Consider the following 25,461-nt stretch of genomic DNA (forward strand, 5'->3'; position numbering starts at 1 on the left):
CCCTATGGCCATCTAAGAACATCAGTAATAGAAACACAGAGGAGGTGAGATGCCTGCTGTTTCAGTGGAACAGATTTGTTCCCCGGCCATGTGGCTAATGGCTGGATCTGACCCTGTTCTGGGGCACATTTACACTGGATGAATGGGTTAGTGTAGAACAGGGCTTCTTAAACTTTTTCACTTGGAGCCCCTTTCAGCCTGAGAAAGTTTTTCATGACCCCAGGTATATAGGTATATAAAAAAGGTATAAAATCCAAACATTTACTGATACCAAATAAGTGTTTGCAGGAGTTGTTGAACAAGCTGATCTTCCTTTTTTTTTTGAAGTACAGGCGAAGCATCTTCTATGAGTCCACTGTAATAATGGCACAACAGGTTCTAAAACAGTCACTAAGTGAGGTTCAGAAACCTTTTACTGTGGCCAAATTTTTCAGGACACCAACATTCAGTGAAGGGGAACAACAGTTTAAGATGCAGTGGTATAGAAGCGCCCTTCATCTATTTATAAAGTCTGAACAAATTTTTAAAAAATGTCTTTGCCAACCAGTAGAAAAGAAAGAGAGATGATGCCCATCTCCTTTCCATCTCAGAGAGTTCAGGAGCCTGGAAACAGTTACCAAGAAAGGCCTGTCTTACATTCCTGCAAAATGTGCCGTGGCTCATGGTGGGGCAGTTTCCCTGCCAATTCTTCTACAAATGAAAATCATGACACCATTACCTGATTCCTACCTGGTATTGATTTCTATTTGGCTCACAACAATCATGAAAGAAAACAGTCAAAACTGGAAACAAATGAGGACCACAATATGATCCACCCTTTGTCTCTCTCATCTCTTGTTTTCTCAAAACAGTCAATTTACTGAAAGTATTTCACAATTCTCCCAAGAATTAATTTTGCAACACAACTTTTGTGCAACCAATCCAAGACACCAAATCTGCAACTGAATGCCCAACCAAAGAAAAAGGAACCTCGGAGTGCATCCAGGCACAGAGTCCAAGGTGCCACCATGTGCAATATGCATCTATTTTTAATGCACTGTGTGCCAATGTGCTCCTAACTTCCAAAGTATAGGACAAATGTTTGACATAAACTCCAGCCAATTAATCAATGGTTTTACCAATCATCCTTATATAAAAAAAAACACACCTATACCAAAATTGACCAGAAATCACTGACCTCTGAACAAAGACTATTCTAAAAGTAATTAATTACATGCTAACCCTACCATGCAGTGGAAATTCACATGTAATCCAACGTCAGAAATAAATGAACTAACTAACCAAACAAGTGTGATTTCACAGTTCCTCCTCACAGTCTGCTCTCAAATTCATGCGTGAATCTGTGCCACATTTGTAAAAGAGTACTGCCAAACATTTCAATGAAATAATCAAAAGTACAAACACACTAGTTTAAGAGAATCTGCACAAGAGTGGAGCCTCAATAGGATCCCAGGCAGGAGCTGCATTTGGACATTAAAGTAAATAGGGTTATGATTGGGGAAGAAATTGCAACAATGCATTGACTCTCAACTACTCTACACCGTAGAATTAATGCAGTTTGACACCTCTTTGATTGCCATGGTTTCATGCTATGGACACATTGGAGTTGTAGTTTGGTGACACACTGGCACTCTTTGGGAGAGAAAGCTAAAAACCTTATAGACACAACCTTCTTCTCACCTATAGAGCCCTCGCAAAGTGGGTTGGGAGCCAATGCTTCCATTTATTTTGAAAAATGTGCTTCATTTAAACTCTAGTTTGTTGAAACAAGCTGCCTTCAATAAAGGAAGGTTTGAAGTTTGCTTGTTGCCTTTTTGAGAAACCCATTATGAAGGCAAATCCCAATCACCATTTGAGAAGTTACAAGAAGATACTGTTAATCATAGCTGGAAGAGATGGCTAGATAAGGGATTCTTTTACACCAGGCATGGGCAAACTTGGGCCCTCCAGATGTTTTGGACTTCTACTCCCACAATTCCTAATAGCCTACCGGCCTTCCACTATATAATTGTAGCACTACAAATCCCTTTTTTCTACTATAGTTGCATCCAACGTAATCCTGAGGTTTGTAATTTGGCCAGGCCACTATTCTAAGCATTTTCCCTCTTTCAAGGTGCCACCAAGCATCCACATTTGTGGGTTCGACTTTTGCAGATGTGATTATTCACATTTGATTAAAATGTTTTCTCTAGGAATTGCTAGGACCTCCAGTGCTACTTCTAGTAGGGACGGACTGGAGGACTGATGCATTCTTAGAAAGAATACTTCTCCAGGAATCTTTAGGTTCTCCAATGCAGTCCTATGGTCAAATTCTATGGTCAAATTCAAGGTCCTTCAGCATAGAGTCATGCCAGAGAACTTAAGAGATCTCTAGAGAGCTGCTCTCCGGGTTAAAAATGATCAATACTGTATTTCTAATTCATGTTTGTTCCACTTTTGCAGGCGTCCCACACCCTGAAAAAGTGGACAGCTGATAGTTCAATTCAACCTTTGTTTACCCAAGGGCCAATCAAACTTTAGTATAGGAATGTGAGGGCCAGAGACATTCCAGAAAGAAGACAAATTATGTAATTAATATTGAATTACATACTGTATATACTCGAGTATAAGCCTAGTTTTTCAGTCCTTTTTTTAAGACTGAAAAAGCCCCCCTCGGCTTATACTAGGGTGAGGGTCCTGGTTGGCTTATATTTGGGTCAGTTTATACTCGAGAATATATGGTACATTTATTATTTTTCTCTATTATTATTGATATTATTACATTTATTATTTTTCTCTATTATTGTTGCTACTATTACATTTATTTTACTCTATTATTATTATTATTAATAATAATACATTTATTATTTCACTCTGATCTTATTATTATTATTGCATTTATTATTTTCCTATATTTATTATTACATGTATTATTTTCCTGTATTTATTATTATTATTATTACATGTATTATTTTACTCTATTATCATTAAAAGGATACATAAGCACATTTACATTGAAGAAGATAAGAATAATGATTGGATCAGAGTTGGACAGCCTTATCTTAAATTTGAGCTTTATGTAAATATTCAAAAACATTTAACCTACTGATGCCTCTATTAATGTAATTTTATTGGTATCTGTTTTTATTTCTGAAATTTACCACCCACGATTTATACTGGAGTCAATGTTTTCCTGGTTTTTTTGGTGGTAAAATTAGGTGGCTCAGCTTATATTTGGGTCGGCTTATACTCGAGTAGTAGTAAAGGTAAAGGTTTCCCCTGACGTTAAGTCCAGTCGTGTCTGACTCTGGGGGTTGGTGCTCATCTCCATTTCTAAGCCGAAGAGCTGGCGTTGTCTGTAGACACCTCCAAGGTCATGTCGCCATAGGCATGACTGCATGGAGTGCCGTTACCTTCCTGCCGGAGCGGTACCTATTGATCTACTCACACTCTGGGGGTTGGTGCTCATCTCCATTTCTAAACTGAAGAGCCAGCGTTGTCCATAGACACCTACAAGGTCATGTGGCCAAAGGCATGACTGCATGGAGTGCCGTTACCTTCCCGCCGGAGCGGTACCTATTGATCTATTCACATTTTGGGGGTTGGTGCTCATCTCCATTTCTAAGCCGAAGAGCCAGCGTTGTCCATAGACACCTCTAAGGTCATGTGGCCATAGGCATGACTGCATGGAGCGCCGTTACCTTCCTGCCAGAGCAGTACCTATTGATCTACTCACACTCTGGGGGTTGGTGCTCATCTCCATTTATAAGCCGAAGAGCCGGCGTTGTCCGTAGACACCTCCAAAGTCATGTGGCCATTGGCATGCCTGCATGGAGCGCCGTTACCTTCCCGCCGGAGCGGTACCTATTGATCTACTCACATTGGCATGTTTTTGTACTGCTAGGTTGGCAGGAGCTGGAGCTAACAGTGGGCGCTCAAGCTGCTCCCGGGATTTGAACCTGGCACCTTTCGGTCTGCAAGTTCAGCAGCTCAATGTTTTAATGCACTTTGCCACCGGGGCTCCTTATACTCGAGTATATACGGCAATTAAAATATTAATGTTTAATTACGTAATTAAAATATTTTCCCAGTAAGAAGGGCAAGGGCCAACAAAAATGAATTGGTGGGCCGCATGCGGCCCGCGGGTTGGACCACACTGCTCTAAGGCAGGGGTCCTCAAACTTTTTAAGTGGAGGGCCGATTCACTGTCCTTCAGACTGTTGGGGGGCTGGACTAGGATGAAATAGTCCAAAATTAGGATTGTTGTTGTTGTGTGCCTTCAAGTCATTTCAGACTTAGGTCAACCCTAAGTCTAAAGTTTAGGACAGAGGCCAGGTCAATGACCTTGGAGGACCTTAGTTTGGGAACCCAGATCTAGACGATCTCATAAGATCATAGGTAAGCAAAGAGACCTCCAAAGACCATCTAGATGGTCTCATAAAACCATAAATAAGGAAAGGGATCCTCAAAGACCATCTAGATGGTTTCATAGGACCATAGATAAGTAAAGTGACCTACAAAAGCCATCTAGATGGTCTCATAAGACCATAGATAAGGAAAGGGATGCTCAAAGACCATCTAGATGATCTCATAAGGCTATAGGTAAGCAAAGTGACCTCCAAAGATGAGGTAGACTTAGGTCAACCCTAAGTCTAAAGTTTAGGACAGGAGCCAGGTCAATGACTTTGGAGGGCCACATCTGGCCCCCGGGCCTTAGTTTGGGGACCCCTGCTCTAAGGCATGGAATTGTGGCAGTTATAGTGGAATCATGCTGCCATAAATGTGCAATGTGGAAAGCAATGGCTTTTAGACCGCTCTAGTGAGAATGAACCCAAGCTTACTGCTAAGCCACTGTTTATTGTTCCATCTCAACACAAAGAAAGGGAAAGCAGGGGAAAGTGATTGTGGCTGAAGGACACGTTGCTGTGCTCATCTGTATATAAATATAACTTGATGTGAGTCTGAACAATATCTTCCCATTTGTCTCTCCTGCCACTCATTCATGCAGAAAACTGGGCCTGAGTTGGGGAGGGGAATGGGAGCAAGGAGCAATGCCGGTGAAGGAGAGGTGGGCTTTTTCACCCTTCTCGCATAGAGAAGAAGACCTTTTCCTTGCTCTCCTTTCTTATTCTTCTCTAAAGGGCTGTTTCTCCCTTCCTGACAGTCCGGGCTCCTCAGGAAAGAGGGGAAGGTGAGGCTTGGGCCCTGCCTCGGGATCCAGCCAGCCTCATAGACAACACTGCATTTTTAAAAGCCACTTCAGTGCAGATGTTTCCATGGCAACTAGTGGACCAAATACATTAGTGTTTCTAATAATAAACCCTCTCAGAAAAACCTGCTTTCCCCAGGAACCCCTTTCCCCCCCTATGATCTCTCGTACCCTCCCGTTCTTGGGATGAAGTAGACTCTTTGGAGAGGGGAGATGAAAGGAGCGAATGACGGGAAGGGCCTTGCCAGCGAGAAGGAAAGCCCTAGAGAACCGGCACCAAGCGGGGAATGACCAGGAGCCCTGGTCTTAAGACAGCAACAAAGCTGGCGACAAAGCTTTGAGGAGGAGATGACAACAAATCTGATCAAATAAACTCAGTCCAACTATCATGTCAGACTACACAGAGAAGCCATTGAAATCCACAAGCATGTGGACAACTTCAACAGAAAGGAGGAAACCATGAAAATGAACAAAATCTGGCTATCAGTATTAAAAAAAACTCATAAATCAGAACAATAGATGGGAAACAACACTCTGAGGGCAAAGGAGCCCCAAGGACGGCTAATGACTCTGAACAAAGGATGCCCCCCAGGCAAGAGACAGACCTTTCCAATGCTAATTAGGGTGATTAACTACAACATTAGTGCTGGCTTCCGACTGACAAAGGACTCTTGTCACACCCTGGACTCTCCACAGATATATACAGTAGAGTCTCACTTATCCAACATAAACGGGCCGGTAGAATGTTGGATAAGTGAAAATAGGGCCCGGGCTGTGGCGCAGGCGGGAGAGCAAGCCAGCTGCAACCAGCTGCAATGAATCACTCTGACCAGGAGGTCATGAGTTCGAGGCCCGCTTGGAGCCTATGTTTGTCTTGTCTTTGTTCTATGTTAAAAGGCATTGAATGTTTGCCTATATGTGTAATGTGATTTGCCCTAAGTCCCCTTCGGTGTGAGAAGGGCGGAATATAAATGCTGTAAATAAATAAATAAATAAATAATACATTGGATAATAAGGAGGGATTAAGGAAAAGCCTATTAAACATCAAATTAGGTTATGATTTTACAAATTAAGCACCAAAACATCATGTTATACAACAAATTTGACAGAAAAAGTAGTTTAATATGGAGTAATGCTATATAGTAATTACTGTATTTATGAATTTAGCACCAAAATATCATGATGTTTTGAAAACATTGACTACAAAAATGCGTTGGATAATCCGGAACGTTGGGTAAGTGAGACTCTACTGTATTTACCTTCCTTGCCTAGTTTATCCATGCCTCACAACCTCTGAGGATGCCTGCCATAGATGTGGGCAAAACGTCAGGAGAGAATACTTCTGGAACATGGCCACACAGCCCAAAAGACATGCAACAACCCTGTGATCCTGGCCATGAAAGCCTTCGACAACAAACTCAGTCCACCTCCCTACCCAATTGCTTGCTTCCTCCTTTCCTCCCTTCTTCCTTTCTTCCCAGCCTCTCCTTCCTTCCCACATACAAACCCATATATTCCAAACTATCCACTTGCCTATCATCACTGTTGACCCCAAAATAACCAGAGTCTCTCTATGTTGGCAAAGGACGGCATGGTCCCACTTTTGTATTTGGTTGATTTCCCCTTCTGGAGAGATCATGGCCCTTTCGCTCCGTTTTGAGACAGGTCAAGGAAGCATCAACAATCCCTGGAGACAAAACACCAGCAGCCAAGACTCACAAAGGCTGCTCAGAGAGAGATTTGAGACCAAGGAGCCGGCTGCCAATAAAGAGTTAAAGCCCCAGCAAGATCCTGGAGAGGGATGGAGTAGGTAAGGAGCCCGGCCCCTTCTTTCCACCCTCCCCTTCACACAAATCCACCGCCTGAGGCCTGAACCCAAAATGCAATCAAAACAAGGGGAGCTGTCCACTTCTCCGTCTTTCCTAGCCAAACTATATTTGACATCTAGTCGGGAAGGGGTCAGAATGTGGCACCGAGGAACGAACATCCGAGCAATTGTTGCAAATCTCCACTGTGATATCTCAGTGGTCTGATTGATTTCTTTCTCCTTTATTATTTAGGTCACAGCTTCGCAACATGTAAATTCCTCGATGATGATGGTGCTTATTAGCCTCTATATGGAGATGGATAGATATGTGCACAATGGTTGACTGACTACCTATCATCCTTGCCATGCACACACACACGTATACACACATGCATTGCCACACACACCCAGTCTGGATATATCTATCTCCTGTCGCACTGAAATGTCAAGTGCTGGACCATTTCCCTGTGCTTTCTCTCTCTCTCTCCCTCTCTTTCTCTTTCTCTCTCTCTCCACCTCCTCGACATACGCCAAGGGTTTGTTCCATCTCTTGTCCGGACGCTCTGTTGGCAGCACTTACCATTTCAGCACTGAGCTGGGCTAAGATGGCGAAGGTAGAGATTCTGTCACAGAGGCATTTAGTTCGGAAAGGATCGACCGGGACTGTTCGGCAGCCACGCCAGGACCAGGCACCAAGCTGAGACGAGGAGAAGGAGGAGGAGGAGGAGGAGGAGGTGATGGTGGTGGAGGAGGAGGGTCTGTGAAAGGAGGGAGGAGGGGGAATTACGGTGCAGAGAGAGCAAAGAGAGACAGAGGGAGAGAGGCATATACACACAGGGAGAGAGAAGAGGGAGAGAAAGACAGGAGGGAGAGAAGAAAACAAGCATCACCAACAAATTGCCAGGGAATAAACACAGCACAATACCAACCAGCTCCCTCCCCAAGACACACATGGCCCACTCCCCCCAAGTATGATATTCATTTAGTTACACACAATGCTTTCAACACACCTGGGGTGTCATCATTATGCCTCATGTCCTGCGGTTTCATCTCATAACTGGTGTGACCCATGGAGACTTTTACCACATAGACCACAAAACTGTCTTCTCCTCTACCCCAGCTCCCTCATTATAAAGCTCCAACCACCTTCTCATCAGGTTTCTTCCATAAAACTCTAGCTGAGGTTCTCAGAACATCTCCTTTGGTTAGTAAACGTCCCATTCACAAAACTCTAGTTGAGGGTCTCAAAACATCTCCTTTGGTTAGAAAGGTCCCACTCACAATACTCTAGCTGAGGGTCTCAGAACATCTCCTTTGGTTAGTAAAGGTCCCACTCACAAAACTCTAGTTGAGGGTCTCAAAATATCTCCTTTGGTTAGTAAAAGGTCCCACTTACAAAACTCTAGTTGAGGTTCTCAGAACAACTCCTTTGGTTAGTAAACGTCCCACTCACAAAACTCTAGTTGAAGGTCTCAAAACATCTCCTTTGGTTAGTAAAGGTCCCACTCACAAAACTCTAGCTGAAGGTCTCAAAACATCTCCTTTGGTTAGTAAAGGTCCCACTCACAAAACTCTAGTTGAGGGTCTCAGAACATCTCCTTTGATTAGTAAACATCCCACTCACAAAACTCTAGCTGAGGGTCTCAGAACATCTCCTTTGGTTAGTAAACGTCCCACTCACAAAACTCAAGCTGAGGGTCTCAGAACATCTCCTTTGGTTAGTAAACGTCCCACTCACAAAACTCTAGTTGAGGGTCTCAGAACATCTCCTTTGATTAGTAAACATCCCACTCACAAAACTCTAGCTGAAGGTCTCAGAACATCTCCTTTGGTTAGTAAACGTCCCACTCACAAAACTCTAGTTGAAGATCTCAGAACATCTCCTTTGATTAGTAAAAGGTCCCACTCACAAAACTCTAGCTGAGGGTCTCAGAACATCTCCTTTGGTTAGTAAACATCCCACTCACAAAACTTGGTTAGCAAAAGTCCCACCATCAATGCATCCAGGGAGCAAGGTGGAAGAGGAAAACCCAGGCTTCTCAAAGACAGCACATGTGTGTGCTCATGCACAAGGTACCCATGTGCAGCACGTATGGACTCTACCTTTGCACACACCTGGAGCATCTCTCTGGTATTCTCAGAGCTTGCTTCTCCAGGGATGCATCTCTCTCCAGTAATCCCACTTGGTCTTCTTCATAAGTGCCACAGACAACAACTCATCCTGCTGACACAGACCTTTGCTGACACTAAGATAATATGCACGCGCACACAGCAAAACACCCCTCACTTTCTGTTTTGGCAACAACAGCAACAGCGCATGCCAGGCTCTGAGTGTTTTCCCAGAGACGCTCGCTCTTAATGTCACAACGCCCCAACACTAACACATTGGCCTTGCCACAAACAAGTGCTCTCCACACCTCACCCACAGCTATGGCTTTCTCAAGCAAACAGAAACACAACCGTCTCATGCTCACACCCACATCAACAGCTGCTGACACACCCACATCTCTTCCATGCTTGGCACTACATTTTGCATGGAAAAATAAAGAAGATCCCTGTATTTCCCCTTAAGATGAAGCTGGCCTTTGGTGTCTGGTAGAAAAGAAGGATGCATCTATCTCCTTGACCTATGTCTGTGTGCTAGCCTCATTCACACACTTCACTAACTGGTGGACACATTTTTAAAAAGTGTGTGACACATCTAACAGTTCAAAACACTGTGATGATCTGTAAGCCTCAATACAACTGATGTCCAGGCAACCTGATGGAGTGGATCTTCTCATGCCAGTCTGTCTGAGCTTTCAAATCAAAGAATTATTAAATTGTTAAAGGGCATCAAGTCCACCCCATGCAAGAATACACAATCCAAGCCCTAATGACAGATCCAGGTCCAGATCCAGTCTCCATTAAAAAACCCGTCAAGATGGAGACTCCACCACACTTCAAGGTAACATAGACCACTGATGAATAGTTCAAACCAGCAGGAAGTTCGTCCTAATGTTTGAGTCAAATCTCTTTTCCTGAAGCTTGAATCTATTACTTTGTGTCCCTGGGCGTAGCTACACTGACCACGTATGTGGTCTGAAGGCAACTGGACAGTGCAGTGTTTCAATGGCACATGTGTGAATTATTGAGTGTTTCAATAATTCACACATGCAGATGATAAAAGAAAACTTGATTCCTCTATAACAATGAAACCATGGATCATGTGGATTCTGGAACCAGTTTGAGGTCAGCCTCTGCGATACATATGAGCACCGTCAAACCAGTTCCAGGACTTCACATGTATTCATCTGCACAAAGAAATCACTGCTGGTTTAATCCTGAGCTACATGGTCAGTGTAGATGTGCCCTTAGTTTCTGGAGCATCAGAAAACAAGCAAGAGGACAACCTTTCAAATATTTAAACATGGCTCACATATCTTCTCACTACCTTCTCTTCTCCAAATTAAACATCTCCAGCTCTTTAAACTATGCTTCAAAAAGATCCATGGTTTCCTGACCTTTGACCATTTTGGTCACCTTTCTTTAGACATATTATTGTTTCCTAAGGGAAAGGGTTAGGGTTAAAGCTTTTCTTAATCATATAACCATAGAATAATAGTTGGAAGAGACCACATGAGCCATCTAGTCCAACCCTCTGCCATACAAGAAAAGTTCAAAGTGCTGCTTAAAGTGCTATTCCTTTTATTTCATGGCTTTTATGATTTGATTTGGCTTGGTTTTTAAAGGAGCATTTAGAATCACAGAATCACAGCACTGGACGAGACCACAAGGGCCATCTAGTCCAAAAGCTTCCATGCAGGAAAATACATTCAAAGTTTTTCAATGACTTTATTCTATAAACATTATTATTGTCTTTCTCTTAATGGTTTCTAAACCTTCAAATCCACATGCATTATTTTTAGTTTGATTTCAAGTTTTTTTTGGTGGTGATGGGGGTGGGGGGGGGGGGAGAGAGATGGAATAGGAGATGTATAGCGATAGCAGGCATGCTGCATGAAATAGCATTTGGTTTCTGTCCCCAACACTGATAAACCTCCTCACTCAAAAGTTCCCTCTCTGATTATCCTATTATGAAAAGACCAATTTAGAATCATAGAATCATATGATTCCGAAATGAAACCCTCTTTGAGCCATAACTCCATTTCCTGGAAAAGTATCCTACCCCACAATCTTTCCCATAAGACAGCTGTATATTGGCTATAGCACATTTTCATTTGCAGAACTACTGTGTCTATTGGTGAATGCCATATCCAGATATAATGGGAAGTTATCCACATTCTGGTTGTCGTGTTTCTATAAGGGCACTGAAAACACATGGATCCTTAATCCCTTTCCTTTCTCTTGCATAAAAAGAGTTTATTCTACATGGCTCATGGCCCAATGTCACTGATGTTTTCTTCCGAAATGAAACCCTCTTTGAGTCATAACTCCATTTCCTGGAAAAGTATCCCACCCCACAATTTTTTACAACTAACCAGAGAAAAAGGCATGCCATTGCTCACCTATCCATTTCAATTAATGCCTTACTGTTCATTTAGAGACTTCCAGCATAACTTGAAATAAGGTAAATGTTATGTAATAAAAGGGGGGAAATGAATAAAAAAGCAAAATGAGCTATACGTAGGCAGAACAAAGAAACAATTTAAAAGTCCTAAATCAATGTAATCAAATATAATGCCTTTGCTTGGTAGTAAAAGAAATTTGGGCCAATATAAGCCTTGTTGGGAAAAGGTTTCCATAGGCAAATTTCCCTCTGCTGTAGCCAATGGCTCTTGCTGCATTTCAAGCTGTGGAAGCATTGAATCCAATGTGCTTTATTCTATTTGTGAAGGCAACTACTTTGACTCTCATTTGGGGGCATGGGTGGAAATGGGATATTAGTAAAGTGATTAGTTGACCGATCCAAGGCATTGAACCTCTTTGGGATTTACAGTCCACTGCCTTGAATAGTTTCATTAACTTCTGGATGAGTGGTCCCCAAAGGTTGGTTCTCCAGATGTTTTGGCCTTCAGCTCTCATAATTCTTAATTGTTGTCCAAATTGGTTGGGGCTTCTGAGATTTGAAGTCCAAAACACCTTAAAAACAAAGGTTTGGGAACCACTGGCCTGGAATAAATTGGCTGCTGGCTGTTTTACCTCTAAAAAGCTCAACATCTGGGCAGGTTTCAGCAAGAAACTTTTATTCTGATATGTGGGAGCTGGTACACAAATGAAACTTCAAGTGCTTCCATACTACTGGAGATAAGTTAACCTTATTAATCTTATTGATAGTCCCAGTCAGAGTTTGTTTTCCATTGAATCATTGGATTTAAGTATACAGTAGAGTCTCACTTATCCAACATAAACAGGTCGGCAAAACGTTGGATAAGCGAATTTGTTGGATAATAAGGAGGGATTAAGGACAAGTCTATTAAACATCAAATTACATTATGATTTTATAAAATAAGCACCAAAACATCATGTTATACAACAAATTTGACAGAAAAAGTAGTTCAATATGCAGTAATGCTATGTAGTAATTACTGTAGTTACGAATTTAGTACCAAAATATAAAGATGTATTGAAAACATTGACTACAAAAATGCGTTGGATAATCCAGAATGTTGGATAAGTGAGTGTTGGCTAAGTGAGACTCTACTGTATATTGACTCAGCACTCAGTGACTCTGTTCTATGTACGATTTAGGCCATATTATCTACCACCAGAGAACATCTCCCACTTGGACTTGTCTATGAAGAACCTTTTCATGCCTGCTACTGCCAAGACTTGTGGGATATTTTATGATAAATACTTGTGGGATATTTTATGCCACTACTGGACAGTGAAGCAACAGCTCCCCCTGTGGCCGGAATAGTGAAGCTGGAAAAAAAAGTTAAATGCCTCTGTGTCTGTCTATATATGTTGTTTGTCTGTTGGCATTGAATGTTTGCCATATATGTGTTCATTGTAATCCGCCCTGAGTCCCCTTCAGGGTGAGAAGTGCGGAATATAAATACTGTAAATAAATAAATAAATATGATAGTGGTTCTCAACCTGTGGGTCCCCAGATGTTTTGGGCTTCACCTCCCAGAAATCCTAACAGCTGGTAAACTGGCTGGGATTTGTGGGATTTGTAGGCCAAAACATCTGGGGACCCACAGGTTGAGAACCACTGTTTTATGGGGTATGTGGTCAAGAAATGGCTAAGCCTGTTGAAGTTATCTGTGTGGGAAAGTTGGATTTTTTAAGTGTGGGGTACTGGTAGAGTTTGGTATGCCTTTCTTCATTCACACAATGGCCAGCCCTCCCCCTTGTATTGGCCAGTGGAGAAAAGGTTTGGTTGAAAGATGTCTGACTATGAGACTATAGCCGGACATCTTCCAGGACCACTCATGATACTCTCCTTGATCCTAGAACATTACGTTCTTGCCATGCATCTTATTATAGTCACATATCCAGATGTTTCTCAACCATCTCCCAGTCTCCACTGGCCAATATATGGTCAAGGAGGTGAGACCTATGGGGAGGAAGGTGAGCCCTATGGAAAGGTAGGGGATACCTCCAGAGAGCAAACCGACGATGCCCCCTAAAAAAGGATTTCCCTTCCATCCTTAATTTCTAGCATTGCAGTAACTTAACGTTTCATCCTCCCTGGAGGGAACCAAATACAGCAGTCTTTCTGTAAAAGCAGGCAGGAAAGATCCCGAGCACATAGAATACCAAAGATCTACCCACAGGCTGAAGACATAAGAAGAGACATGGATAATGGAGTGAGAGAGACTCAGCTCAAGTCATGAGTAATGAACCAAGGACAAGAGCTCAGGAGAGAGAAAGGGTGATTTGTTAAAGCCAGTCCTTGAAGCCTAGTTGTCAGTCCTAATTGCTTTAGAAATATTACATGGAGACAAAATGAAGAAGAGTGTAGAAACAAAAGTGAATTGTGCTGTATATACATCCCCTATTCATGAACTGAGAAACAAGGACTTCTGGGTAGACGATAGGCACTTTCTGGTTTGTCAATATCTTTCTTGACTTATGGTGCCCAAAACTGGAGACAATGTTAATGCAGGTGAAGTCTGAACAAATCAGAATAGGTCTGTGACTCCCCTCAATCTTGAGAGTCCTCTCAACGTGGCCTAAAATCTTGTTGGCTTTTTAAGCTTCTGCCTCATACTTCTAGTTAGTTAGAATATCACCATAAACAAGTAGGATTGGAGGGTGTGTAGGGCAGAGGTTGAGGTTAAAATAAACATGATAAGGGGTGTTTATGAGAGCCAGTCTGTGCAACTGTGCCTTGTTGTCAAAAAGTCATCACTTGAGCTTAATACTGCACTAAAATACCAAAGTATTTAGTTTCTAGCTACAGATTTCCCCCCAGTGCTATTAGCAGTCAGCTATATCTCTACCTGCTCATATTTTAGCATGAACAAAGAGTTCTAGCCCTATTCTGGAGCCGTTGTGTTTTCCTGAATGTGGAAGCAAAGGAGTACCCAGTCTCATCTCTGCTCAGTTTTCTCACAAAGAAAGCAACGTCTAAAAATGAGATCTTTTGCATGGAGACTCTCTGACATGAGAAAGCCTTAAAAAATCAAGGTACTTTGCCTCTAAGCAAAGAATAACTTCTTAGAATCATAGACAAAGATCATCCAGTCCAACCTCCTGCTGTGCAGAACCACACAATCAAAGCACCCCTGACAGATGACCATTTAGCTGCTGCTTAAAACCTCCAGAGAAGGAGAGTCCAACACACTTTGAGGCAGCATATCCAACTGCTAAAGGGTTTTTACTGTCAGGAAGTTCTTCCTAATGTTTAGGTTTGATTCTCTTTTTTGCACTTTGCATCCATTGCTCCATGTCTCCAGAGCAGCAGAAAACAAGCTTGGCCCCTCATCAATGTGACATCCCTTCAGATATTTAAACATGGCTCCCATGTCCCAGCTCAGCTTTTTTCCTCCAAGCTGAACATGACAAATGCCCTAAACTGATCCTTGTAGGGCTTGGTTTACAAACCTTTGATCATTTTGGAGGTTCTTCTTTGGGTATGTTTTAGCTTGCCAATATCCTTCTTGAATTGTGGTGTCCAGAACTGGACCCATTAAGAAGGTCATTTGGAAGCTAAAGGGTGCCTAGAGATCCTTCTGATATTTTGCTTTCCCCATGAGGAAAGAAGCAGCTCAGAGAGATGGGGCCAGATATCTCCCTATTGCCATACACAAAAAGAAAGGTGAAGAACACCTGAAGTAGATTATACTACCCACCCACAATTTTCAGAGAGGACACCCATGAAAAAAATCAGCAAAAGTTAAATCCATAAACATGTACTCTATGTGTGTGTGTGTGCAAAGTTCTGGCTGGCATCCTGTTAGTGACTTTTACAAATCTTAGTTCCCTTATGCATACGATTGTAATCCTTTTGCCATGACGCTATGTCTGTAATCAAGCGAAGGTGGCAGAAGCAAAGTTGAATGTGAAAGGCCATTGCACCCGTGATGTCACTATGCATTGAACACGTGCTTTGAGCACTATATTCATGTATTTCACATCTGTTTCTGCATTCAGTTGCATAGTGTACTCATGCACAATTGTTGTGTAACTGTGTGTGTACATCAACACTCTGTTTACCCACTGTAAAATATTCTACAACAAACAAAGGGCCAGCTAACATCTCCCAACAAAGGATTCCCCCAGGCTTTGAAGCTGAAAGGCCATTAAATGATAATCAAGGTATCAAATTACAACATTCACGCTTGCCTTAAACAGACAAGAGTTCTTTCTCCCACCCTGGACATTCCACAGATATATAAACCCCACTTGCCTAGTTTCCAACAGACCTCACAACCTCTGAGGATGCCTGCCATAGATGTGAGCAAAACATCAGGAGAGAATGCTTCTGGAACGTGGACAGACAGCTCGGAAAACTCACAACAACCCAAATAATTTTTTTCTTCTGCCTGCAATTTCTATCCTAACCTATCTGTTTTGCCATCGATACACTCCTTTGGGCTTCACGCAAATCTACAATAGCCAAAATATACAGTCCTGTGCTTTTCTTTTCCATTTCGTACCTGCAATTAGTTATGATAAAGTCCACTGCCACAAACCCAATTAATCAGGAAGTATGTCACAACTGTTACACAACTCCAGGAGTGTAACATTATGTTCTCATTCCTGGATGCAGGATCTTAGCCATAGTATTTTGTGCCATTGAACAAAATTCTGAATGCATTTTGCTTCAAAACTAAAATAATTGGCAAATCTGTTGGTTGGTTTTAGGCCAGAATTCTACCCAAAGACCTGGGATGATTGAATCCCAGCCATCCCAGTTAGGTGGTACAGCGATGACTAGTTCATACTAGTTCATAAAGGCAAACTTCCTTAAGTATTCTTTGCCAGTAGACTCAGTTCTTTCCCTGCAATAGTAACCGGTCCAACTTTCATTGGATACATTTTCTGGGTCAACCTGTTGTAGTAAGTGTCAGCGCCTCTTATACTCTGGGGATGGAAAAAAGTAAAGGCTTCTCTCAACTTGAGTGGAACAACTTCAACTCAGAAGTGAAAGCGCTCTGCTCTGCTGGGGTCTTCTCTCTCCCTCCTCTGCTTGGAGGTCAGTCAACTATCTGGCTGGGATCCATCTGCCAGGTCGATTACTAATTCAGAGCACAGGAGAAGGAGTCCAAGTTAATTCGCCTCCACAGAATTCCCCAAAGCAATTTCCACTTGCAGCCTTGGCAGTTTTCAAGCCTCCTTTCACACCCCGAGGAAAAGCAAGCTGCCCGGTTAGATTGAAAAGCACTGGGCCACATGAAAATGGAAAGGATTTGCAAGGCTCAGGCAGGTTTTTTTAACTGCACAACATCAAGGAGGATGCTGAATATTCAAGCTGTTTAGAGCATGGAGAGGCTTTGTACTATCTCTGGCTTGTTTGAGCTGCATCTCAAAGCTAGGTGGATTTCTCTTGCATAAAATGGCACCTGGTGGTTTGCCTTTCAGGAGGACATCAAATCATTGTGGGTTTTAGTTCAAATCCTGAAAGAGCCAATAGATTTTGGAAATAGGAGCCAGCACCATGGATAGCAATTTTTAGGATCAGAGCGAAAATGGAATTGAGACTAACGGCTTAATCAGATGGGGTAATGTTAGTGTCCTAGGATGCTTTCACATTAGCTGGGGATGGAGGCTGATACTGGACATCATGTGACTTCCAGTATAGGTGTCATGTTCTCCAATCCTTGACATCTCTGGTTGGCTGACAAGGAACAGATGCCAGCCATAAAGCAGGCCGGCCATAAAACATCAATTACCCTCTGGTATGTGGGAGCCCCTATATATGTGGGCCAAAAGAAGGTTCTGGCATTCAGTACAATACAAATCTGTTGGAATCTACCAGCGTGTGTCTTGGTGCTTTTCTTTGGAAGACAGACCCACAGCAGAACTGGAAGAAGAGAACCCGACAATTTGTACCAAATCACCTACTCTCTATAGCTCTTACCTACAGCAACATGGAGGGAGGAGAGAGAGAGAGAACCAATTCGAATATTCCCAGGGAGAGGAAGCAAGCGCAAATTGTCGGGTTCTCTTCTCCCAGTTGTGCTGTGGGTCCGTCTTCCAAAGAAAAGCACCAAGACACACGCTGGTAGATTCCAACAGATCGCTGGATGCTTCTACCCCACCATGGGAGGCTTCCCGTGTTGTGCTGGCTCCAGTTTCCCTGGAATGGGGATGCTTTTCAAAAAGAGGAAGCTGTATGTGGGGTGACAGATTTGCTCCAGGGTTTCCTCTTTCTTCGTGAAAGCTTGGCGAAGTAGGGCACTTCACCGGGGCTTTATAATGAGGACCTTAAGGGTAATCTGTTGTAGATCTGACCTAAACAGGTTACTGTGTTGTAGATCTGACCTGGAACAGCCCTAGATTCAGCACTTAAGTATTGAATCTAAGGCAACTGACCAGACAGTCTGGGGCCACATCAACTTCAATGGGATATCACCTCACCCTTCATGTTGCAGGGCCTGCTTTAGCTAGCCATGGAACTCCATCTGGATTTTTAGTTGTCACACGATATGCAAGAAGGAGGGTTTAGATTTCCCTTCCTTCTTGATGGTCACATGAATGCCCTGTTCTGATGTCGCAGACATGAGAGATGATGGGCAGGCATTCAAATGGTCCATGGCTAGTTAAAGGTGGTGAAGTGCAGACACTGAGATGAGCAATCACCTAGATAATCTATAGGTAAAGGTAAAGGTTTCCCCTGATGTAAAGTCCAGTCATGCCCAACTCTGAAGATTGGTGCTCATCTCCATTTCTAAGCGTTGTCCATAGACATCTCCAAGGTCATGTGGCTGGCATGACTGCATGGAGTGCCGTTACCTTCCTGCCGGAGCGGTACCTATTGATTGCCTACTCACATTGGCATATTTTCGAACTGCTAGGTTGGCAGGAGCTGGGGCTAACAGCGGGCGCTCATTCCGCTCTGGGATTTGAACCTGGGACCTTTTGGTCCACAAATTCAGCAGCTCAGCGCTTTAACACACTGTGCCGCCAGATAATCCATAGCTTTTTGTAAACTCTTGAGTATCTCCCAACTTTCCTAAAGCAGGGAAATGTTGGTTAAAAGCCACCAAAATACCAGGAAAATAATTGGAAATTACTGTCCATCATTAAGACATTCAACATTTCATTTACCATGAATATGGAGCTTTTGACCCCTATAGACTAGCTTTCAGAAGACCTTGGCTTCCAAACTAGTGAAGCTTGTAGATTTTGTTCCATTTGTAATTTTTAATGAACCATGGTGATTTACACTTCCAGTCCTAATCCACAAACTGGAAGGAAGCTATCCTAAGATTCTGTGCTTCTGCCAAAAATAAGCCTGGTTTTCAACTCTATAACCATTTTTTCTTTCAAAATTCATATTTTAACATCATATATTTTTTTTAAAAATGTCTGAGATCATATGGGAAGGAAGTTGAATGTAATTTTACATTTACAGTAGAGTCTCACTTATCCAACATAAACGGGCCGGCAGAATGTTGGATAAGCGAATATGTTGGATAATAAGGAGGCATTAAGGAAAACCCTATTAAACATCAAATTAGGTTATGATTTTACAAATGAAGCACCAAAACATCATGTTAGACAACAAATATGGCAGAAAAAGTAGTTCAATACATAGTAATGCTATGTAGTAATTACTGTATTTATGAATTTAGCACCAAAATATCACGATATATTGAAAACATTGACTACAAAAATGCGTTGGATAATCCAGAATGTTGGATAAGCGAGTGTTGGATAAGTGAGACTCTACTGTACTGTGTTATGTGACAATAGTGCATTAGTGAACTACACTACTGCACAACTGAACATACTATGAGAAATGCATAGTTGCTGCATTCAATGTATTTCTGCTTATGCATTGCAAAATGCAGAGAAGACGTCTTCATGTGCAGTACATAATGGTACCATAAGTGCAACAGCATGCCATGATATACTTTGCTTACACAATATTCAACTAAATGCTTTATCTCTCTCTCCCATACACACACATGCACACATTAATTTTCACATAGCAAAGAATCACGACATTACAGGCTTCTCTCCATCAGGGTTTCCAGACAGTGAAGAAATACAGTTTTCAACGCTTTTTCCAAAACTTTCTGAATATTCTGCTTTGGTCAAACCTTGCTTGGAAAACTTTGTCCAGTTCTGGGCATCATAATTCAAGAAGATGGACAAGTTGGGAGAGACCAGAAGAGGGCAATCAAAATGATCAAAGATATGGAAACCATGACTGCCTATGGGAGCCAGGTATGTTTAACTTGGAAAACAGAAGGTTAAGAGAGGACATGAGAGGCACGTTTAAATATTTGAAAGGATGCCATATTGAAGACAGAGTAGGGGGATTTAAATTTTAAAAGAAGATATTCTACTGAAATGTTAGGAAGAGCTTTCGGATGGTAAGAGCTGTGTGTATGTGTGTGTGTGTGAAATAGATAAAGACTTGTTCAGTAAATAAAAAAAAAGACATTGTAGCTGCTTACTGCCATCTTTCTTGGAAGCATGCATTTAGCCATGTGCTTGTGGGAAGCTCTATGCTGAAAGAATCTTTAATCCGATTAGCCGCTATTATTCAATTACCACTTGAAAAACTGAAAGAGCTGGCTATTGATCCACTTAGTCGGGGCAGGAAAACAAAGGGAGATGGCCAGTGATTTGACTGCCTGGATATTTTCTGAATTTGAAACCATGCCATTCAAAAGATCACATCCCAAAAGACCTGGGTAAGGGACACGAAAGGTAGCTGATAATGATAGTAGGGATGTTTCAAGGAGGGCAGGAAAGGAAGGGAACAAAAAAAGAAAAAGGCAGATTCCATCTTTTTCCCCACAGCTAATGGTTTCAAACTAAACTAAAGCTTTGTGGAGTGAAGGAGGACAAGATTAGTGAACCATCCGCCAATTAGGCAGGGCTGGAATGAGAGCTCATATTACAGCCTTGAGTCTGAAGCCTTAATTAACAGCAAAAACATTGCATTGCACCAAGAAATAACGGATCACCATCCTGATAAAGCATATGGCTCAAGAGATTATCTGGAGGGGGAGAAGTAGGGGATTACCCCTTTCCAGACACCGTAAATACAGCTGTTGCAAAGAGTCTTCTGTGATACTCTGTGATATCTTAATAGGCAGTTGACCTAGAAGGGCAATAGCATCTCTGTTCCAATGTGGATATCCTTCTTGAATTTAGAAATTCTCCCATTCAGCTGAAGGTGACAATTGGCTCATGAAGCTTCCTACAGACCTTACTACTCATCCCAAGAGGTAAAGACCAGGTATTGAGTGCATTGCAAAGACAATGTGCAAAAAAAGCTGGCACCCTGCTGGTTATCTATACCTAAAGTTCAATTGAATATTCAAGGGTGAGTAAATCCCATTGATTTAATGGGCATACTCGATACAAGATTAACAGCAGGGCTTAAGATAGAATGTGAGCTTCGCCAATCTTAATGCCAATCTTAATGGTCAAAGTCTTGTCCGCCTTGTTCTAGATTTAGAGAATGTGAACTTCTCCAATTTCAAGAAGCCAATCTCACTGGTCAAAGTCTTGTCTACCATATTTTAGATTTAGAGAATGTGAACTTCTCCAATTTCGAGAAGCCAATCTCACTGGTCAAAGTCTTGTCTACCATGTTTTAGATTTAGAGAATGTGAACTTCTCCAAATTCAAGAAGCCAATCTCAATGGTCAAAGTCTTGTCTGCCTTGTTTTAGATTTAGAGAATGTGAACTTCTCCAAATTCAAGAAGCCAATCTCAATGGTCAAAGTCTTGTCTGCCTTGTTTTAGATTTAGAGAATGTGAACTTCTCCAATTTCAAGAAGCCAATTTCACTGGTCAAAGTGTTGTCTACCATGTTCTAGATTTAGAGAATGTGAACTTCTCCAGTTTCAAGAAGCCAATCTCACTGGTCAAAGTCTTGTCTACCATGTTCTAGGTTTAGAGAATATGAACTTCTCCAATTTCAAGAAGCCAATCCCAATAGCCAAAGTTTTGTCTGCCTTGATTTAGAGCTTGATACAGGATGGCCATGGCTTCCATTAATATCTTGTCCTCTTTGCCATTTCCCATGACTTCCCAAAAATCATAATCTCGAGGAATGAGACATTGGTCCAGATCCTGTCATTAGTTCCACCAAGAGTTGAATCATTAAATTGATAGAATTTATCTATGTGTTCTCCATCTAAGAAGTCATTAATTCTTCTTAGGGCCGGGCTGTGGCACAGGTGGCTAGTAACCAGCTGCAATAAATCACTACTGACCGAGAGGTCATGAGTTTGAAGCCCGGGTCGCGTTAAGCCCCCGACCATTAAATAGCCCGGCTTGCTGTTGACCTATGCAGCCTTGAAAGACAGTTGCATCTGTCAATTAGGGAAATTTAGGTACGTTTTATGCGGGAGGCTAATTTAACTAATTTACAACATTGTAAAACTGCCAGCAAAACAGGAGGAATGGAATGAGGAAGTACAGCCACTACTGGACAGTGAAGCAACAGCTCCCCCTGTGGCCGGAATCATGAAGCTGGAAAAAAATGTTAAATGCCTCTGTGTCTGTCTATATATGTTGTTTGTCTGTTGGCATTGAATGTTTGCCATATATGTGTTCATTGTAATCCGCCCTGAGTCCCCTTCGGGGTGAGAAGGGCGGAATATAAATACTGTAAATAAATAATAAATAAATAAATAAATTAAATAGGCCTATTGCATTTTGGATTGAAAAATGGATTCCACAAAATGATTGGGGATGCCTAAATAGAAGGCAACTGCTACCTAACATAGTGTGCTTGGAAGAATCATAGAATATTTAGTCATTGAGCTGAAGAATCTAGCTGAAATCCCTTTGGGGCATTGCTTCATACAATAGTGTATGTCTATGTAGTATAGGACAAGGGTACATGGGACTATCTGCATTCATCTCATGACAAGAACACCCACAATGACAATGTGTCTATATTTATACATTTTCAATTGTATGGAAATGATTTTAATGTAAGCCATTTTGAGTCTCCTGGAGGAGAAAAAAAAGTATAAATCAACATAATAATACATAATAATAACTCGAACATGGCTAGGGAACTACCAACCTGCTACTGTCACTTCTGCTAAGTAGGCCAGTGGGGGTTACATTTTGCTAGCGTTAAAAAAGATCTCTTATAATCAGGCCATAAAATATTTAATCCTTCTCACTTCTTCCACCCACCCAAAGCCTCCTTATAGAATGACAGGTCTCTCCCATGTGTCCTTCCTCCTCCACAGTCCATTCTATGTCCTAGAGCAGATGTTCTGCATTATGCAGCTCTTGTGTTGAAGAATAATCACATTGCTCAACTGAAAGCACACTCAAATGTGTAACCAAATGTACACTGCATTGCTGATACATGCACATAGAAGCATACCGTATATACTCAAGTATAAGCCGAACCAAATATAAGCCGAGGCACCTAATTTTAACACAAAAGCTCGGAAAACTTATTGACTCGAGTATAAGCCGAGGGTGGGAAACGCAGCAGCTACGGATAAATTTCAAAAATAAAAATAGATAACAATAAAATTACATGAAATGAGGCATCAGTAGGTTAAATGTTTTTGAATATTTACATGAAACTTTAATTTAGGATAAAACTGTCCAACTCTGATTAAATCATTACTTTAACCTTTTTCAATGTAAATGTGATTACGTATCCATCCAATAATAATAAATACACTAAAATAATAAATATAATAATAATAGACTCAAATAATAAATGTAATAATAATAGTTTTTTTAATATTTACATGAAACTGTAATTTAGGATAAAACTGTCCAACTCTGATTAAATCATTACTTTAACCTTCTTCAATGTAAATGTGATTATGTGTCCATCCAATAATAATAAATACACTCAAATAATAAATATAATAATAATATACTAAAATAATAAATATAATAATAATAGTTTTTGAATATTTACATGAAACTGTAAATTAGGATAAAACTGTCCAACTCTGATTAAATCATTACTTTAACCTTTTTCAATGTAAATGTGATTATGTATCCATCCAATAATAATAAATACACTAAAATAATAAATATAATAATAATAGACTCAAATAATAAATGTAATAATAATAGTTTTTTTAATATTTACATGAAACTGTAATTTAGGATAAAACTGTCCAACTCTGATTAAATCATTACTTTAACCTTCTTCAATGTAAATGTGATTATGTGTCCATCCAATAATAATAAATACACTAAAATGATAAATATAATAATAATATACTAAAATAATAAATATAATAATAATAGTTTTTGAATATTTACATGAAACTGTAAATTAGGATAAAACTGTCCAACTCTGATTAAATCATTACTTTAACCTTTTTCAATGTAAATGTGATTATGTATCCATCCAATAATAATAAATACACTAAAATAATAAATATAATAATAATATACTGAAATAATAAATATAATAATAATAGTTTTTGAATATTTACATGAAACTGTAAATTAGGATAAAACTGTCCAACTCTGATTAAATCATTACTTTAACCTTTTTCAATGTAAATGTGATTATGTATCCATCCAATAATAATAAATACACTAAAATAATAAATATAATAATAATAGACTCAAATAATAAATGTAATAATAGAGTCAAATAATAAATGTAATAATAATGGTGATAATAGAGAAAAATAATAAATGTAATAGTAAAAATAATAATAGAGTAAAATAATAAATGTAATAATAATACATAGAGTAAAATAGTAAATGTAATCAGAAAAATCAGAAAAAAAATAAATTACTTATATACTTGAGTATAAGCCATCCCAAATTTAAGCTGACCAGGACCCTCACTCTAGTATAAGCCGAGGGGTTTTTTTTCAGCCCTAAGAAAGGACTGAACTCGGCCTATACTTGAGTATATACAGTATATACTCCTAGAATGGTACTATGTGTACAACTCCACTTCAGACCTGCAGATCTGTTATGTCAGACAAAAATGTGAAAGTTCTGCATCTGACTAATATCTCGAATTGAGTCTGACGCAGCCCATTTCCAAATATACATAGTTGATAAGATTAACAGACAAATAAGAACAAAAGTATGAAAAGGATGTAGAATGAGGATCTCGGACGAATGGTATTAATTATATATACGTTTTTAAGGTTTTATAATGTGTTTTAACAATGTTATTAATAGATCTGTTATTGTTTTGTTTTTATGATTGTATTTTGGGCATTAAATTTTGCCAATTTTTGTAAGCCGCCCTGAGTCCCCTCGGGTGAGAAGGGCGGGATATAAATGTTGCAAATAAATAAATAAATAAATAAATAAATATGAAAAGGAGGGACATTTTGTCAAAGTTGATGTATGGCAACCCTCACAAATTAATTTTGGTGCAGTCAGATATCGAAGATAATGTAGATGATGGACTCCAGGTGTGCCCCAAGTCCCACCAGCCTAACCATCCTGGTGAATGAATTCGAAGAGACTCCCAAGACCATTTGATCCATTGTTTAGCCAATACAGGAATCTCCTGCCAAAACCATCTGGGAAGTGGCCATCTAATTTCTGTATAGAAACTTCAATTGAAGGGTTGATCTACCAACTTCCATGAGGAAATTAGCCTTAATATTTAACCAGAATTTCTGTTCTAGTTGTTTGGATCAAAGACAGACAGAAAAGCTATGTGACAGACAACTGGAGATGCTTTGGACAGGACCTAGACCTTTTTCTTATGCAAGCGTATGGTCTTGCATTTGGTGATGGCTCCTTCTCAAAGTAGAAGAGTAAATTAGATAGTGCCTATCCCAAAGAGACACAACCTCCTGTGTTATGAGTATCTAGATGGGAGAAGGCTGACACTAGGCACACACATAATGGGTCTATATCAGACTCTCAACACACAGCCTCGACCCACTTCAGAGCCAAGACCATCTGC

General features: G+C 40.6%; 1 protein-coding gene across 6 annotated transcripts in view; it reads right to left on the bottom strand.

Annotated features, from left to right (window-relative positions):
• The window catches only part of adgrb1 (adhesion G protein-coupled receptor B1), a 447,596-nt gene that overhangs the window by 116,136 nt on the left and 305,999 nt on the right, over positions 1-25,461 (bottom strand). For all 6 annotated transcript variants that reach the window (XM_062979947.1, XM_062979946.1, XM_062979949.1 and 3 more), the window contains exon 18: positions 7,576-7,753. In XM_062979947.1, coding sequence (XP_062836017.1) covers positions 7,576-7,753 — 178 coding nt within the window. The remainder of the gene's footprint in view (positions 1-7,575; positions 7,754-25,461) is intronic.

The sequence above is a fragment of the Anolis carolinensis genome, chromosome 4 (assembly GCF_035594765.1).
Source record: "Anolis carolinensis isolate JA03-04 chromosome 4, rAnoCar3.1.pri, whole genome shotgun sequence".
NCBI lineage: Eukaryota > Metazoa > Chordata > Lepidosauria > Squamata > Dactyloidae > Anolis > Anolis carolinensis.